Raw genomic sequence first — 18,576 nt, 5'->3', positions numbered from 1 at the left:
TGTTATGTGGATAGCAGATGAACCCAAACGCAGACAGTATGCTAACACACAAGGTTTTATTAAACAGAAAACAGGGGAAACAAAAACCCACGAGGGGGCAAAACAGAGACAATACAAACGAGGGATAACTAAACTAGATAACACTTGACTAAAAACTAGACTATTAACAAACAGCAAAAACAAGACGTTCTTCTGAGACAAGGTACTCACAGGTAGACTCTCAAAAAAATAACAACGTTTTACAATGAACCAGCACCGGACAGCAAACACAAGGGGATAATAAAGAGAGAAACTAATGAGGGGAACAGGTGACACAGACTAGGTAATAATGACAGGATGAGGATAACAAAGGGGCGGGGTATTAAACGAGACAACACAAGCACATGGCCCAAACAACAGGCCATGCGCTTGCACACAAAACATGGTTCTGCCATGATCCTGCCACAAGACTAGAAAAATCAATGACATAATGGCAGAATCATGGCACTTCTCTTTGTTGGTGAATGTGGGCAAAGTGCCATCTCTTAAATGTGTGACAAATGATACGCTAGTTGGAAAAATTAAGTGGTCCACCTTAACGCAAGATGACATTTGTGCATATATTACCCAGTCCGAAACCAGGCTGAGTAATATTGAGCTGCCTAAAAGGGCTGTAACCTGTAACTGTAAGAATCTGCCGTACGGTGTTGAACTGTGTTCATTGTAGATAAGATTGTAGATTCTCTCCTTGAGCGCCAGAAGCACTTCCTGTTTCAGTTTTTTAACACTACATAAAAGCAGGGATAAAATACAACCAACAGAACATATACAACTGAATCAAAAAGTTAAACAAACATCTTTAAGATGTTTTCTTTACATGTGAAATAAGGAAAACAGTTACAAACTGAAACAGGAAGTGTTTCTGGACCAGTGTTGTTTACATCTTGCAAAATGGTCTATAAAGCTAAACCAGGCTGGAATGAATATGTGGAGCAGTTCCATGGTGAGGCTAGAAAGGCCTTTAAAGCTTAGGCTGGATCAGGCAGACCCAAGGGTGGTCATGTGTTTGAGTATATGAAAAAAGCAAAGGCTTACTTTAAATATGCCTACGGTTTATTAAAAGTAATGAGAACACTCTTAAGGCTGACTTACTGGCAAGGAAACTGCAAAGCAATAGTCCTACAGACTTCTGGAAAGAAATAAAAAGAATGAACAGCAATAAACTGCTCCCACCAGCAAATACTGAGGGTATAAATAGAGCAGAACAGATTGCACAGATGTGGCAGAAACATTTTTTTTCAATGCTGTTAAGAGTGACTCCTTTACTTGCAGAGTTGAGAAGAGTGAAGATGTGATTGTCATTCCACAAGTAGTCTTTGAGATAGTGATGAAGCTGGAGTACAACAAGGCATGTGGTGCAGATGGGGTATCTGCTGAGCATTTAAAATATGCTAGCAATAAAATGTATCCCTTGCTCGCCATTTGTTTTACAGGCTTTCTAATGGCGCTTTTCCACTAAACAGTACCAGCTCGACTCGACTCACCTCGGCTCAGCTCGCCTTTGTTTGGTTTTCCACTGTGTAAAAGTTGTACCTGTACCTGCTTTCGGGTACTTTTTTTTGTATCACCTCCGGCGAGGTTATGAGGCGAATCGATGTCTAAAATGTGACATAAAAACAATGCCGACTGCTGATTGGTCAGAGAGAATCGTCACTATTCACTGCGTCATCATTGCTTGCGCCAGTTGGATTATCCAGAATATCCCCGCCATTTTTAAATAGTTTAGCCACAGATTGTTACTAAACTTACTACTATTATTATGGCAACTCAGAAGAATACGCCGTGGTGAAACGAGGAGGTGCAGACTTTCCTTTGTTTGGTTGCCGAAGAGCGAACCAAAGAGGAAAGAAAGGCGTCGCTATGACGACCGGGTCTGTATCATACAACAGTGTTTTATTGAAGCCTCAAAGGCCTTTGACTATGTAAAAGATGAAAAATTAGTTGTACAAGAAAGTTGCTCCAAAATATCTTGTGAGAATTGTGTTTTTTTTGGTATATAATATATATAATAAGTATATTATTTCTTTTTAGTAGCATTCTTTTTAAAAGTATGCTAAAGTGTACTTCTTTTCACAAAGCTTTATACATACATACATTTAGAATAGCTTGCATTCGGAATATGGCTGCAACCCAAATTTAGATCTTAAACTCAATTTGATGTGCATGTAAACGTTGTCAGACTGTATACCGTCTCTTGATGAAGGCCGGCAGCCAGGAGTCTGGAAAGAAATTCTGTCCTCCATTTCCTGTGTGTATCACGTGAGGAACCGGACGAGAGTTCATCCAATTCTCCCGACTTCAAGGGGTTCACAGATTCCTCCCAAACCAAGACAAAATCTGTCATCAAATTAAAAAAAAAAAGATAATTAATAATTATTAATTAAAATTCGAAATGCTTTCATAAGAGTTTAACATTTTCCAAAATAACAATTTATCAATCATTGGCATTGCGCAGATGAATATCATACAGAAAACCCACAGGAAATATTGTAAGTAGAGAAAGTGGACAAAAAAAATCTCTAAAATACATTTTTTGACAAATCCGTTATCAAAATGACTGTGAATTACATGATCAATTCTCATCTCAGAATTGCAAGTTTCAAGCAAATCTCCATTTCCTTTATGTTCTCCCCCATAATACTCACCAATCCGGGTGACCCCGTCACTGAATACATTCTTGTTTTCCTGAGGTGCCACACTTTTCTGTGAAAAACATGAACACTTCTCCATAATCAGTATCAATATGAAGAACTGATATCCATGCGAACAAACCTCAGAGAATGATCTTAACAAGAAAATTCCTCGGAAAAGCCTCTAAAGCGTCTTATCAGGGATATTAGGGTGGAGTGGCGGAGGGTGAGGGATGCGAGGGAATTTGGCATGTTTGTGTTACATTGTTAACTCGTAATTAGCTTCCTCTCTTTGTGACCGCTGATGAATTTTGTAAACAACCTGCACTTTTTTTCCAACTCAAGATAACAGACAATTCTAGTACCTCCACGCTCCCGTAGGTTTTTTCGGGGTGGTCCGAGAGGGTGATAAGTGTGGCGCTGTCCTCCATATTCTTCTTCCTTTTCATCTTTATCTCAAAAGAGCCAGTTCACCTATGTGTTGTCTGACCGCCAATCTGAAAGAGTTCTGTCCCCCTTTAAAACATGATGCAATGATTCAGTAATTAGTTGGCAATAAAGAATGTAACCAAAATACACAATCTGGCATGTTGAACTATCGGTTAAAAGTTAATATAGTAATATAATAATAATGGAATAATTAGTATTTTGGAGGAAACTGATTATACATTTCTTTTCAGGATTCTTTGATGAATAAAAAATTGAAAAGAGCAGCATTTATTTGAAAAATAAATGTATTTACTGTCAATTTTGATCAAATTAATGCATCCTTGCTGAATAGAAGTATTGATATTTTTTAATTGTTATTAAATCTTATCCCCAAATTTTGAATGGAATGTTTCCACAAAAATATTAAGCAGCAAAAGCTTTTTTCAGCATAATGATATGTTCCAGCAGTAAAGACTTCTGAAGGATCATGTGACACTGAAGACTGGAGTAATGACGTTTCAAAAACAACAATATTTCACAATATCTCTATTCTAACTGCGTTTTTGATCAAATAAATCCAAACGTACTGAATGATACTCTAAAGAAGGTAAGCATCAACCTGTGCTTTTTCTGGATATTTCTGAGGTGTTAAAATGCTCTTTCAGACCTCAAACAGAACATGATGATCAAATAGTTGTCACAACCATTATGTAGATAAAGTGAGATAACTAATTAATGAATTCAGAAAGAAAACACTGTATATAAAATTACCTTTTTAAAGATGCACACAATGTAATGAGAAAACCTCCCTGAAGAGCATTGAGTAATAACTCCATTGAGTAATAATTACTAAATAATAGTGTGTCCTCAGTTATAACGATAATCTACCAAAATACTAGATGTATGTGAATGTTATGTGACTTCTCACCGATCTGTGGGATTCAAACCACACAGTGAAACATACTGTACAAAGAAATTATCCCACTGTACAGCTTCAAACCATAGCTTAGGTCAAAATGGAGAAATAGTCATTACATTTTCCCCATTTTGCATGTTTTCATCCCACTCTTTGAAACTTGAAAATAATAGTCGAGTCGAGTGCACTCGATAACGTCCACTATGATTTCGGACGCCACCTTTTCTTCAAGTATATGATCTACATGAGTTTTCTTTGGAGCTGCATGCGCTTGGCTTTGAGGCAGAGGAATGTGAGCATTGTGAGCTCTTTTCAATTAAAGCACTCTGCTCAAGGCTTGCTTTCTTTTGCAAGTGGCAAACCTCAGCACCCTCATAAAACATCATGGGGCCCACATATCAATTTGGCTGATGAGCTAGTGATGGGTCCTTCCCTTTCTCTTGTGCGACGCCCTCCCGTTGGCTGCTGAAGCACGCCTCAGTGCTTCTTTAGAGCAGGCTGAGGACGTAGGTTCTCTTGTCTGTAAAGAATCTAGTGGATCTTGCTTCCCAATATTGGGTTCTTCCATTCGGACTATCATTGTCTTCCCAAACATTCAAAATATGGCTCCATTGTGACTCAAGGGCATGTGCATTTTAAATAACATAGACGACTGGCTGATTTTGGCCAAGTCTCAAGAGCTTGCGCATGGACATCGGGACGTCTCCCTTGCTCATCTTTGTATCTCTGGGGTTGAGACTATACGCCAAGAAAAACGTTCTCTCTCCAGCCAAGAGGACAACGTATTTAGGGGTTATATGGGACTCATTTAGGGGTTATATGGGGTACAGCTGTCTCCAGCACGTGTCGAATCCATCTTTAACACTCTAAGCATTATTAGGCTAGGTCAGGAAATTACTTTCAAAGAGTTTTAGGTCTTATGGAAGCTGTGTCCACGGCGATACCTTTGGGGCTTCTGAACACAAGATCATTTCAGTTGTGGCTCAAACCCAGTGGATATCATTCAATGGCCTATCTCCAGAGGCAAATATGGGTAAGGACATGTGCCGAGTGCATCGCACTCTGAAACCCATGTTGATGGTAAGGGTTAGGTGCCGTGGGCTTCGTACCCTTTCTATATGGCTAAGACCCTGGTTCCTCACCTTGTGTCCTTGTCGCCTAACTCAGTCTCATCCCAAGATGTCAATTAACTGACGTCTTGGGTCGTCTTTTGACCATACGTCAATATCCGTAAACGTCGGTAGATGACGATCCTGGGTCGTCATACAACTGACGCTTTACCTTTAACGTCAGTTAGGTGACGGGTTAGGTTTAGGGGTAGGTTTAGGTCTGGGGTGGAGTTAGGATCCGATAACGTCATCTACCGACGTTTAAGGGGGCCCTAAAAAGGCGGATATTGACGTATGGTCAAAAGACGTCCCAAGACGTCTTTTGACCATACGTCAATATCCCAGGAGAGTCCTGGCCAATGTCCATCAACAAGGGTCTTATTGATCTCATCTTATTGATAGTGCCTCATTGGCCGACCAGAGTTTGGTTCTAGGATAAAATATCCCTCCTTGACTGCTCACCTTGGAGCAATTCTGTCTCAGGCACAGGGGACAATATTTCATTCCCAGCCCGAGGTGTGGAACCTTCACATTCGGCCCCTGAGGGGGACCAAATGAGAGATGCTGGGCTTACAGCTGATGTTTTAGGGACTATCCTGAGTGCCAGGTCTCCCTCCACAAGACGAATCTATGCCTTTAAATGGGATGTCTTTGAAAGGTGATGTCGGCCACAACATCACAATGAGGAGTGACTCATTTTACCACTCCCCCAGAGTTAAACAGTTGAGTTTTACCGTTTTCAAATCCATTCAGCCGATTTTCTGATATTTAGAAGAAACTGTCTGGTCTCATTGACTTCCATAGTAGGAAAAAAAATATATACTATGGAAGTCAATGAGACCAGAAACTGTCTGGTTACTGATAATCTTCTAAATATCAGAAAATCGGCTAAATGGATTCGAAAACGGTGAAACTCAACTGTTTAACTCTGGAGGAGTGGTAAAATGAGCCTACACTGTAAAAAATAATCCTGTAAAAAACGGTAAACTACTGGCATCTGTGGTTGCCAGCATCATACCGTAACTATACGTGTGTTACTGTTTTTGTGTTAGAGCATACAATACGCTATTTAGCTGTTAATTTCAAAAACAGTAACACATCGTATTTTTACGGTATGATGCTGGCAGTATTTTACTGGTTATTTTACTGGATTATTTTTTACAGTGTATTTCCAAAAAAAGTGGAGTATCCCTTTAAGTGATGTACCTTTGTATCTAAATATTATCCATTTCTGGAGATATGGATAATGCAGGATTTTAAAAATTCTCTTAAAGGCCTAAAGGTGTCAAAAAAAAAAACCCCACATCATAAATCTATTTTTATCTTGCATACTTTCTCTGACCTTTACCTGTTCCAAGCATTGACCTGTCTATCTTAGCCAAATTTTCAAGAAACAGCTGAAGATGCATCTTTTTCATTAGAAATTGACACATCAATACAAATAACACAGTCTCATCCCAAAAAGTCATATAACTGACGTCTTGGGACGTATTTTGACCATACATCAATATCCGCCTTTTTAGGGCCCCCTTAAACGTCGGTAGATGGCGATCCCGGGCCGTCATACAACTGACGCTTTACCTTTAACGTCAGTTAGGTGACGGGTTAGGTTTAGGTATGGGGTAGAGTTAGGATCCCATAACCTCATCTACCGACGTTTAAGGGGGCCCTAAAAAGGCGAATATTGACGTATGGTCAAAAGACGTCCCAAAACGTCAGTTAAATGACTTTTTGGGATGAGACCGGGTTGATACAAACACTAGCTATTCTATTTATATTTATACATTTAAAATAAAACTTGCTACGTGTATGCAATACTAACCGGGACTAGACACAGCACTTGGATTTTACTGCCCAACTGTTAGCTTGATTGCTTCTATTACTCTCCTCATTTGTAAGTCGCTTTGAATAAAAGCTTAAATGACTAGATATAAATGTAAATGTACTGTAAATGTTTAATCTATCTTTGACTTCTGACTGGTCACACCAACCTAACCGCTACAGCTATGTCATAATGGATAAGTCCTTTTTTACCAGATCAAAACTTAATTTAAGTTTCCTATGTTGGTTGGTCTTTTTTGCTCTTCACATCTGCTTCTTCTCCTCTATTCTTTCATTCTAAATATCTTACTGCTTTTGGGTGTTTCTTTCTCTATACTCTGATCTTCAAAATTGTCATTTGTTAGATACTCTAGATTTTATTATAAACTATTGAAGATATACTGTATCTTATTTATGTTTAAACCAATTTGCTTGTATAATTTTCATATTTTCTGAATTAATTTGTTTTTCATTTTACATTTTTACTTAATAAATTTGTTATTCCATATTCAAAGTTGATCTTTGACAGTCATTACTTGTCTGCTTGGATCTCATTCCATCAGTACTATAATTAAAATTAATCACTTATTGTGTACATACATGTTTTACATTGTACTAAATGAAATTACCTGCCATGTAATTACAGCTGTACTTAATTTCTGTAATTACACAATTACATTGTTGACCCTTCGCCACACTTAAACCTTCCCATGCCACCAAATATGTCCCACCAAACCCGTATCTGACCTCAATAGTTGCAATACAACATGTAAGATAAGTACAATGTACCTAATATTTTTTTTTTGTAAGTACATAGTAATTTAATAAACCTATATAGTGTGACCAGCTATTAATAAACAAATTACACAAATAAATGCCCAAATGAAGCAAATATTTACTCATAGTTCATAGCAATGTTTTTGGGGTAATTTTTCATCTCGGCTCTCTCGCTGCTCACCTGTAGTTTTCTTCCTGAATCGTTCTCTCCTCCTCTCTGCATTTGTTTTTCCTCCAGTTCTCCTCAGCTCAAAGATGTTGACATTATCTTTAAAACTTTTCTGAAATAATTTTAAGTGGTGCTTTCCAAGGCTCCAGAGCTGTTGCAGGAGAAATCTTGGAGGGAAAAACACTCAATTGGGAAAGGACAAATAGAGTGCAAGTAAAGAGGAAAAGGAGGGGTAGAGTCTGGTCATGTTTGCTGTTAAGGAGGAGTTTCTCTAAACTTTAGCAACACACACATATTTGCAAACATGGACACACAGACGCACATTGAAACCAAACAGTCATAAATTACTTTTATACAGTATCAGTGTGTCAGTCTTGTCAAAGCGACAAAAGGCGAAAAGGCTTTAATGCATATAAACATATTTAATGCTTCACATTTTTTAAAATGCAAAATTAATACATTGCTTTAATATTAGAAATATATGTTAACCTAACATTATGAAAGAGGAAGTTTTATTTGATAAGAAAACATTTAGAATGTAATATTATGACTACTGTATATGTTGAAATGTGTATCTTGATCTTCCACTTCCAGATAAATTAGTGAAACACAATAAAACACTATAGGCACAAAGGAGGAAAATTGAGCTAAACAGAAGAAGGGAGCTCTGAATAAAAAAAATATTATTACACAATGCACTGTCAGTTATCTGAAGAATCAATTAAATAAAATGATTTTCATGATGAAGGCGAGATTCTAGAACTCCAGTAAGAAAAAGGTCAGACAAATTACTCTATTTACTTAATTTAGCTTGATAATTAAATTTAATTTGTATGGATTTGGTTTTCAAATATTTCTGCTTTTGAGGTAAGAAACATTTAAACAGTTAAAGCAGAAACAAATCATCATTCTTATATAATTCATATAATGTTGGATGTTCCTTATATATTTCTGTAAATTAAATTGTCAGGGTAACCAGTCTCAAAGTAGGAGAAGAGATGTGATAACCCAAATGCAGGTATTTATTGACAACAGCAGTATAAACAAGAAAGCAGGTTGAGTATATAACTGGATTTCAGTTGAAAGTGAATTATGGGAATTAACTTGCCTTTTGTCTTCATAACAGGTTGTAAGATGGAATCACACACTCAGAGATGATAAGACGAGATAAGAGCAAACACACACACACACACACACAAACACACAGGGAGATAAACAAAGTTCACTGGAGATAGCAATTGAGATCAATGGCAAAGGCAAGTCGAGAGAGTCTTAGACCAGGTAAGGCATGTGTATCCTTGTTGTAGGTCAGACATTGACCATATGTGTGTGTGCTTACGAGTGCAATGATGAGCATCGGGTGTAGTGGCTGATTGGTAACTATGGTAACTGATTGACGGGGGAAACGTGACATTACTCACCATTTCTCTGGAGGCAGCTCCTGACACCAACAAATTCTTTACAGCCCCAGAGGTGTTTGGAGCCAGGACTGAGACAATAGTGCAGGGATTCAGGGCGGAGCCAGCAGGGCTGGAGTCAAGGGCAGAACCATCTAAGTATGGGGCCTCTAGCATCTGGATGGCGAGCCGACACAGTGGGACGCTTCTGGAGAACTGGCAATGTCTGGATAGCCGGCAGAGCTGGGAGCCTCTGGAGAGCTGCCAGAATGGGATGCCTCTGGAAAGCTGGCAATGTCTGGATAACCGGCAAAGCTGGCAGAATGAGACGCCTCTTGAGATCTGGCAATGTCTGGATAGCCTGCAGAGCTAGGAGCCTCTGGAGAGTTGGCAGAATAGGATGCAGCTGGCAGAGAGAGTTAATCCTAACCCTCTCAGCTGTAGGGTACAGCTGTAAAGTATCTGTAGGACCAGCTGCAAGGATAGACTCTAGATGACTGAGTGTGAGGAGGGACTGTGGAAGGCTGATAGTGGAAATGTCGATTGAGAAGGAAGTGTCCGGCAGGGCAGGGAGCAAGGGACGAGCCAGCAGAGCATGAACTGGGGAATGGAGAAATTCAAAGATGTTCCCTCTGGTTGGATAGAGGTGAAAAAAAATTACCACCTTGGCTGAGGCGAGGGAGCATGGGACGACATTTGTGGCCGAGATGAGGAGGCTTGGTACAGTCATCTGAGAAAAGAGTTTGGAGCAGGCTCCTTGGTCAAAAAGAGGAAGCATGGAACCACCTCCTTGGCCAAGAAGAGGGAGCTTGGTACGACCACCTTGGCCAAGAAGATTGAGCTTGGTATGGCCACCTTGGCCAACAAAAAGGGAACTTGGTTCGGCCACTTTGGCCAAGAAGAGGGAACTTGGTACGGCTACCTTGGCCAAGAAGTGGGAACTTGGTACGGCCACCTTGGCCAAGAAGAGGGAACTTGGTACGACCACCTTGGCCAAGAAGAGGGAGCTTGGTACGGCCACCTTGGCCAAGAAGAAGGAACTTGATACGGCCACCTTGGCTAAGAAGAGGGAACTTGGTATGGCCACCTTGGCCAAGAAGTGGGAACTTGGTGCGGCCACCTTGGCCAAGAAGAGGGAACTTGATACGGCCACCTTGGCCAAGAAGAGGGAACTTGATACGGCCACCTTGGCCAAGAAGAGGGAACGTGGTATGGGCACCTTGGCCAAGAAGTGGTAACTTGGTACGACCACCTTGGCCAAGAAGAGGGAGCTTGGTACGGCCACCTTGGCCAAGAAGAGGGAACTTGATACGGCCACCTTGGCCAAGAAGAGGGAACTTGGAATGGCCACCTTGGCCAAGAAGAGGGAGCTTGGTACGACCACCTTGGCCAAGAAAAGGGAACTTGATACGGCCACCTTGGCCAAGAAGAGGGAGCTTGGTACGGCCACCTTGGCCAAGAAAAGGGAACTTGGTATGGCCACCTTGGCCAAGAAGTGGGAACTTGTTGTGGCCACCTTGGCCAAGAAGAGGGAGCTTGGTACGACCACCTTGGCCAAGAAGTGGGAGCTTGGTGAGGCCACCTTGGCCAAAAGGAGGGAGCTTGGTACTGCCACCTTGGCCAAGAAGAGGGAACTTGGTACGACCACCTTGGCCAAGAAGAGGGAGCTTGGTACGACCACCTTGGCCAAGAAGTGGGAGCTTGGTGAGGCCACCTTGGCCAAAAAGAGGGAGCTTGGTACGGCCACCTTGGCCAAGAAGAGGGAACTTGGTACGACCACCTTGGCCAAGAAGAGGGAGCTTGTTACGACCACCTTGGCCAAGAAGTGGGAGCTTGGTGAGGCCACCTTGGCCAAAAAGAGGGAGCTTGGTACTGCCACCTTGGCCAAGAAGAGGGAGCTTGGTACGACCACCTTGGCCAAGAAGAGGGAGCTTGGTACGGCCACCTTGGCCAAGAAGTGGGAACTTGGTATGGCCACCTTGGCCAAGAAGTGGGAACTTGGTGTGGCCACCTTGGCCAAGAAGAGGGAGCTTGGTACGACCACCTTGGCCAAGAAGTGGGAACTTGGTGTGGCCACCTTGGCCAAGAAGAGGGAGCTTGGTACGACCACCTTGGCCAAGAAGTGGGAGCTTGGTGAGGCCACCTTGGCCAAAAGGAGGGAGCTTGGTACTGCCACCTTGGCCAAGAAGAGGGAACTTGGTACGACCACCTTGGCCAAGAAGAGGGAGCTTGGTACGACCACCTTGGCCAAGAAGTGGGAGCTTGGTACGGCCACCTTGGCCAAGAAGAGGGAACTTGGTACGACCACCTTGGCCAAGAAGAGGGAGCTTGGTACGACCACCTTGGCCAAGAAGTGGGAGCTTGGTACGACCACCTTGGCCAAAAAGAGGGAGCTTGGTGCGGCCACCTTGGCCAAGAAGAGGGAACTTGGTACGACCACCTTGGCCAAGAAGAGGGAGCTTGGTACGACCACCTTGGCCAAGAAGTGGGAGCTTGGTGAGGCCACCTTGGCCAAAAAGAGGGAGCTTGGTACTGCCACCTTGGCCAAGAAGAGGGAGCTTGGTACGGCCACTTTGGCCAAGAAGAGGGAACTTGGTACGGCCACCTTGGCCAAGAAGTGGGAACTTGGTGTGGCCACCTTGGCCAAGAAGAGGGAGCTTGGTACGGCAACCTTGGCCAAGAAGTGGGAGCTTGGTGCGGCCACCTTGGCCAAGAAGAGGGAGCTTGGTACGACCACCTTGGCCGAGAAGTGGCTCTTGTCCAGCTCGTTTCCCCCTTCAACTTCAGAAGCCAAAATATTTCCACACGTCAGCTTTTAACGAGCGTGTTAGGATTTTGTGCTCAGCCATCGCGTCTCTGTTATGTGTTACTGCACTTCCGTGCTTCAGAGTTCCATCTTTTACCTCCCTTCAATATTACGTTGATTTAAATTACGTCACTATTAAAATCAATTTTTGGCATTTGTGAATCGATTCAGAATGGTCCATGTCCGCATCGCGATGCATCTAAGAATCGATTTTTTCCCCCAACCCTTTCTTGGTATGGCCACCTGAGACAAAGTAGCTTGCAGCAGACTCCTGGAACACAAAGGTAATTCTTAGGATATCCACAGGTGAGTACAGCAGCTAAGAACTCTATATTAGGGCTGTGCCATATCATACCGTCCACGATAATACCGGTATAAAATTTTACATGATAAAAAATTGTCATATCGCGATATTGATGATATGATGACGTATGGCGTATTTACGTTACTTAGCGCGTGCACAACAACACAGCAGCATGTCAGCCTCCGGATCAGATCAAGATTTAGTTCCTAAAAAGGGCGCTACTTCAATAGTATGGAAGTTGTTTGAGTACAAGAGGTCAGATCTCCAACAACAAAATTTTTTTTTTTTTTTTTTCAAATATGCATGAAAACTCGTTTCACCACTACTAGCGTACATTTTGCATTCGCCTAATCTTCCTTCAGAGTTTCCGCAGTTCGGGTACAACAGTCAACACGATTAAACTCTTTCTAAGAATATTCAATGTTACTATTATTATATTTGTAAATAAAAGGTCTATGGTTTCGCATAACACAACTTTATCTTGCTGGACTTTATTGCTGTAACGTTAACTAAATCATCATGTTACTTTCTACCGGCCGGGTGTCTGTTAGAGCAAAACACTAGAGTCAGAGCACTGTTGTTCATCACGCGCACGGTAACTGAAATGTAAAACTGTTAAAAGAAAGGACTCGATAAACGATTGCATAGCTAGATGCTGTATATTATACACGACGCTACGCATCAATATTTATTTCCTTTGTGCTTTGAACTGTTCAGTGCGGAGTATTCGACGCGCTGCGCGTGCGCGCTGTGACTCCGTGTTGCTTCAAGCGCATCATTCAGCGCTCAGGATGCGCATAAGCGCTGTGCGATATATTGGAGCCTTTCATATCATAATACTTTTGCGCAATGAAAGATTATTAATAGCCTTTGTTCTGTCCTATCGATCATATGTTGCTGCCTCATTAAACAGCTGTGCTATATTTTAAACATGCCTCAATTTTATAGTAGACTAGGCTATATAATAATTAATCCTTTTGATTTGTTACCTTGTTTTTTTTTTCATGAATGTACAATACAAAGAGCAATGTGTAAAGTTTTACCAGATTTAGTGTTACAATTGTCTCTTATTTATTCCCCACTAAATGTTTTTTCCCTAAATGTTCCGATTTTATACAATTATAGGTATTGTATACCTTATTTGATGCTAATCCAAAAACTATGCAAGGCAACTGTTATTTTGAAGGTTTGTTTGGATTGCCGCTGTTTGTTTAAATTTTTTGTACTTCAAAGTTTAGATAAATTTTATTAGATGACAATATTGTGCAGGCTTCTGAAGTTATTGTTAATATTGTTAATGTATTACTGTAGTTATTGTTAAGTAAAATGATAAGGAGTTATGTTATACTTTTTTTGCACTAATGCTGCTGCCAGCCAGCTGCAATCACCAATAAAACATTGTTTCATATATATTTTTTCTATATCGTGATAAATATCATTATCGCAAATATTCTTGAAATATCGTGATATAATTTTTAGGCTATATCGCCCACCCCTACTCTATATCCTTATAGGCCAAACACTGACTGAATGCGTGTGTGTGCTTATAAAGGAGTGAAGATGACTGAAGTGATAAGGATCAGGTGTGGGTTATTGGTAACTATGGTAACTGATTGTTTTGCACACTCGGGTACCGTAACAGGTGGAATGTGACATAAATATTCAAATATAAATAATTTAAAAACCATATTTATTACTACACTACCAACATAAAAATAGTTCAAAGTAAATAGTTTAAAAAACCAAGAGAAAATTTAGCTTTTTTTTATAATATATATCCTTTATTTCATGTTCATTGACAGTTCTCTAGGTTGAATGTTGCACTACACACTGGGCAGAGCATATTCTCCTCTCAACTAATATCCCAGGGAATATTGTCTGATTAAAAAAAAAATGAAAGAAAAGAAAAATACAACTATAAGACAATGTAACCTCTCAAATATCAATCCTAGCCGTACACAAGACACATGACAACAGCTGATTAAATGGTGAATGTACACTCTGTAACTTAAATAAGGCATCTTCTTGAAGATGATTGACAATTTCAGTATTTTAACGGTGAGTGGGTGGATAATATCACCCTGTATCATCCCATTATTTTGAACGGAATGCGGTATGTGGCACATTTAATGACATTCTGGAAAAAAAACAATTCGCATCTATCATTTCAATAAATTGAACTTCTTTGAAACACTGAAAGTGAAGTGTGAGTGTCAGAAGTTGATAGATACCTCTATTACACTCAAGCCAAAGCTCAATAAATGGCTTTCATCCAGCAAAAACATCAAGATAATCAGTCTTTCAGTTCTCAAAAGGAAATTCTCGATTGGCATTTTGGTATTTGAGACTAAGATTGCAAATAAAGCAGGCATATAACACACATAAATGGCATTTACTGGCTATTAAAGGCTTTGAAACATTTCAAGTTTCCATTTTTCTTCAACATAAATTGGAATATATTTAAGTCTATCTATGTACATTGTATTCCATAGGTCTACAGTAAATAATTAAGGCCAAAACCAAATGCCTCTCCATGGCAAAACTTTAGACATCTGACATCTGGAAAAATATTCATGGTGTTATACAAAGCGAAATCAAGGACGAGTTCAGTAACATAATTCAATCAAACTTAAAAAAAAAAACAAAGCTCTAAAACTTGCAAGAGTGTCGATAGACAACAGACTGACTAAACAGTTCAAGGAATAATTCACCCAAAAATTAAAATTCTGCCATCATTTTCCTCAGTCCCTTCAATGAAACAAAAAAGTAGATATTTTGAAAAATGTCAATGCCGCTCTTTTCCATTCAGAGAAAGGATGCATTAAAATTTTGGGGTTAATTATACCTGATACAACTTTACCAAATGAGTGTGTCACAATAAATGCTTATTAACAGTTAGGATTTTCAAATTTAGTGGCAGTAACATTCCTTGGTTAACCAGCTGTCGGAACAAGATGCCAAACACACTTACAGCTTTTAAAATGGTGCAATTCAACTGTGTTTAAAATAAACACAAACCAACAAAAGGTGAAGTCAGCAGCATTCAAAACACATCAAATGACACAACTGGCCTGCTTCAGGAAAGCAAAAGCCAGGTTCAGGACCAATCAACACTTCAACAGAACAAACATTCAGATTAAACTGTCCTCGCAGGGTCACTTTACAGCAACTGAAAACGCAGTAGATGGGTTTGGACACGGCAGCAATCCAACCTAAAATGAGTAGTTTAATCACTCTGCACATACAATAATGTCTGATGCAACTCTCTGAAACACTTTAGGCATGCTGGAAAGTTTAGCAAATGGGTGAATCTCAAGACACATGTCAAGAATATGTCCTATTTCAACTAAACTTGATTGAAAATGAAGATTTCTTGCATTGTGACATTCTTTTTCAAACGTTTATCCCACAAATCTCATTATTGTAATGCTCACCAAGACTTTAAAAATACAGTAAATTCAGTGGTATTGTAAAATAGTATTACAATTTATAACAACTGTTTTCTTATTTAATATATCTGAAGATTTGATGTATTCCTGTGATGTCAAAGCTGAATTTTTAGCATCATGAATCAATATTCTTGTAGAAACCTTGATAGAGTTGTTTTTTCAGGATTCTCTGATGAATAGAAAGGTCAAAAGATCCTTTATTTGAAATAGACAACCCGATCATCACGGGAATTCGTACGAATTTTACGAGGTGGCTAATTCGTAACAATTCGTACGACCTCACTCGTACGAATTAGTACGATTTTGCTAAATCGTACATATTGTACGAATTAGCCAATTCGTGTGAATTCGTACGAATGACCTACCCCTGACCCCGCCCCTAAACATAACCGTCACGTGGGTTTAGACAAATCGTACAAATTCGTACGAGTGAGGTCGTATGAATTAGTACGAATTAGCCACTTTTGAATCACTCGTACGAATTGGTCGTGAGATAGCGTAGAAATAGAATGTTTCCTAAATAAATAAATGTATTCATTTCTTTCAATTAAAATGTCCTGACCCCAAACTTTTAAACATTAGTGTACACATATAATTTTATTTCATTTATAATTGTCTGATGTTGTTGGTATTTGTTGTACAACCTCTAATCTATGTTGATTTCATTGTATTACAGTATTTGTTTACTGGAACATTATTTAAGGAGTATAATCTAATGAACTGTAGGGATTTTGAGGAATAATGTCTTAAGATTGTCACGAAAAAAAAAAATAGACATTTGTAATGCAAATATGACTCGGACATTGGTGAGATTCACCCTTTTAGTGGTTTTGAGAACGTATTTCAGCAGACTTGACAAAGTTCAAACAACGCCCCTTCACAGACACACTGACACGGAAACACAGCGTTCACATACAAGTAAATGTCTTTAGGCAAACACACTGGATTTACACTGGAATGGGATTACCGAAGGTCGAAGCAGTGCAAAATTCCCACTTTCGCTTACACAAGGAACAACACTGAAATTGTTCTTTGGCAAAGAGCAGTTTAAAATGAACGTTTCATTTCAACTTTGTCAAGATCAAACACATGATACACAGGTGGGATGAACACACAGTGGCTCTCCCTGTCGTTAGATAGCGCTTCCATGAAACCTTCCTTTCCTGTGGGGGGTCACAGATGTCGTTCATCACTTCCTGTGAGGTCACCGTGAGAACATGAAGTCATCACAGATGGAGCCAAACGTTTCCTGCGAGGTCACGGAGACACATATTCCCAGTGGCGTCACAGTGGTCACATCTTCACACAGTGGGTATGAAGCGAGAATCACACGTGTAAGCGTTGGACGGGGCCCATTCATGTCCTTGAGTTCAGCAAACAAATAAATAAAGCGAGCCCAGGTGGCAGAGGAAAATTTGATATCGGTCGATTCGAACACTGGAGAACATCAATGTTGGCAGGCGCTCGTCTCCTCCCGGATTCATCACCCAACACATAAATTAAAAAACTGTGCTTGAGAAAGAGCCCAAACTGTCCGTTCAGCGTGTTTTTTGTCGTTGGCCAGGCTGGTCTGTGTAAGCAAGCTGGTGTTTAGTGTGTGCCAGTCCTACCACACCTCACAGCGGTGGCCGGAGTTCATAGCAGAGCCCAGCGGACACTGGAAGTGCTCTGCGAAGTCGGGTGAGTTGGACAGGGTGCCGACGACGCGGTATTTGGGTGGGCTGTGAGGGTCCGTCATCAGGCCCTCGTGAGCGCTTTCTGGCGTTCGGACGGAGCACCACACCTGAGAACAAGAGTCAAACGAATGCGTTTGATGTGAGACCACACGTTTTCACCATCACTGTTCTGGTTTGTATTGTTTTTAGCAGGGCCGGCCCGTGGCATTGGCGGTATAGGCAAATGCTAAGGGCGCTACCACTCAGGGGGGCGCCAAAATGAGTGAACGAGTGAACTTTTTTTTTTTTTTTTTACTAATACTATTTTAAAACCATTAATTCGAAATACTACAAAATAAAGCAAAACAGCTCCACAAATTCTTAACTAAGTCCCCTGACTCCGGTCCGGTGCATCAATCTCCCCCCGCCCAGCGAGTGCTTGAAGTGCGCCAGAAACAGAGCGCGCGTGATCAGTTTACTGTTGGTCCAACCCGGTGTCATCCCAAGATGTCATATAACTGACGTTTTGGGACGTCTTTTGACCATACGTCAATATTCGCCTTTTTAGGGCCCCCTTAAACGTCGGTAGATGAGGTTATGGGATCCTAACTCTACCCCATACCTAAACCTAACCCGTCACCTAACTGACGTTAAAGGTAAAGCGTCAGTTGTATGACGGCCCGGGATCGCCATCTACCGACGTTTAAGGGGGCCCAAAAAGGCGGATATTTACGTATGGTCAAAATACGCCCCAAGACGTCAGTTATATGACTTTTTGGGATGAGACTGTGTTAGTTGGTCATTTGTTTTTTAGCGTCCCTCCTCGCCGCATCCAATGTAGACAACATTGCTTTCGTTTGAGGGCGCTTACACTAAAGCACAGGTTTATTAAAAGTAGCTAATGTTTCATGTAACATTCACATTAAAGACATTTAGCAATTTCATTCCTGTTGAAAACATGAAACGTGCCATAATTTAGTGGAAGATTGCTGCCATCAACTCCCAAACAAACACTTTTGCTTGTGCTCAATGAATAGTTTGTGCATGAATTACATTTGGAACATGACATCCCTGT

General features: G+C 40.6%; 2 protein-coding genes across 4 annotated transcripts in view; both read right to left on the bottom strand.

Annotated features, from left to right (window-relative positions):
* ano7 (anoctamin 7) overlaps positions 1-8,082 on the bottom strand; it is a 36,837-nt gene extending 28,755 nt beyond the window's left edge. The window contains exons 1-4 of the mRNA XM_039660047.2: positions 7,903-8,082; positions 3,035-3,185; positions 2,685-2,742; positions 2,228-2,376 (exon numbers count right to left, since the gene is read on the bottom strand). Of these exons, the coding sequence (XP_039515981.2) occupies positions 2,228-2,376; positions 2,685-2,742; positions 3,035-3,118 (291 nt within the window). The 5' untranslated portion in view covers positions 3,119-3,185; positions 7,903-8,082. The remainder of the gene's footprint in view (positions 1-2,227; positions 2,377-2,684; positions 2,743-3,034; positions 3,186-7,902) is intronic.
* A 6,074-nt stretch (positions 8,083-14,156) lies between these two features.
* Positions 14,157-18,576, bottom strand: part of ece2b (endothelin converting enzyme 2b) — an 82,234-nt gene continuing 77,814 nt past the window's right edge. For all 3 annotated transcript variants that reach the window (XM_039660082.2, XM_039660084.2, XM_039660083.2), the window contains one exon: positions 14,157-17,629. In XM_039660082.2, coding sequence (XP_039516016.2) covers positions 17,453-17,629 — 177 coding nt within the window. In that variant the 3' untranslated portion in view covers positions 14,157-17,452. The remainder of the gene's footprint in view (positions 17,630-18,576) is intronic.

This window comes from Pimephales promelas, chromosome 16 (genome assembly GCF_988280905.1).
Source record: "Pimephales promelas chromosome 16, fPimPro1.hap1.1, whole genome shotgun sequence".
NCBI lineage: Eukaryota > Metazoa > Chordata > Actinopteri > Cypriniformes > Leuciscidae > Pimephales > Pimephales promelas.
The sequence above is the reverse complement of the archived record's forward strand: the minus strand, read 5'-3'. Positions and strand labels throughout refer to the sequence as shown.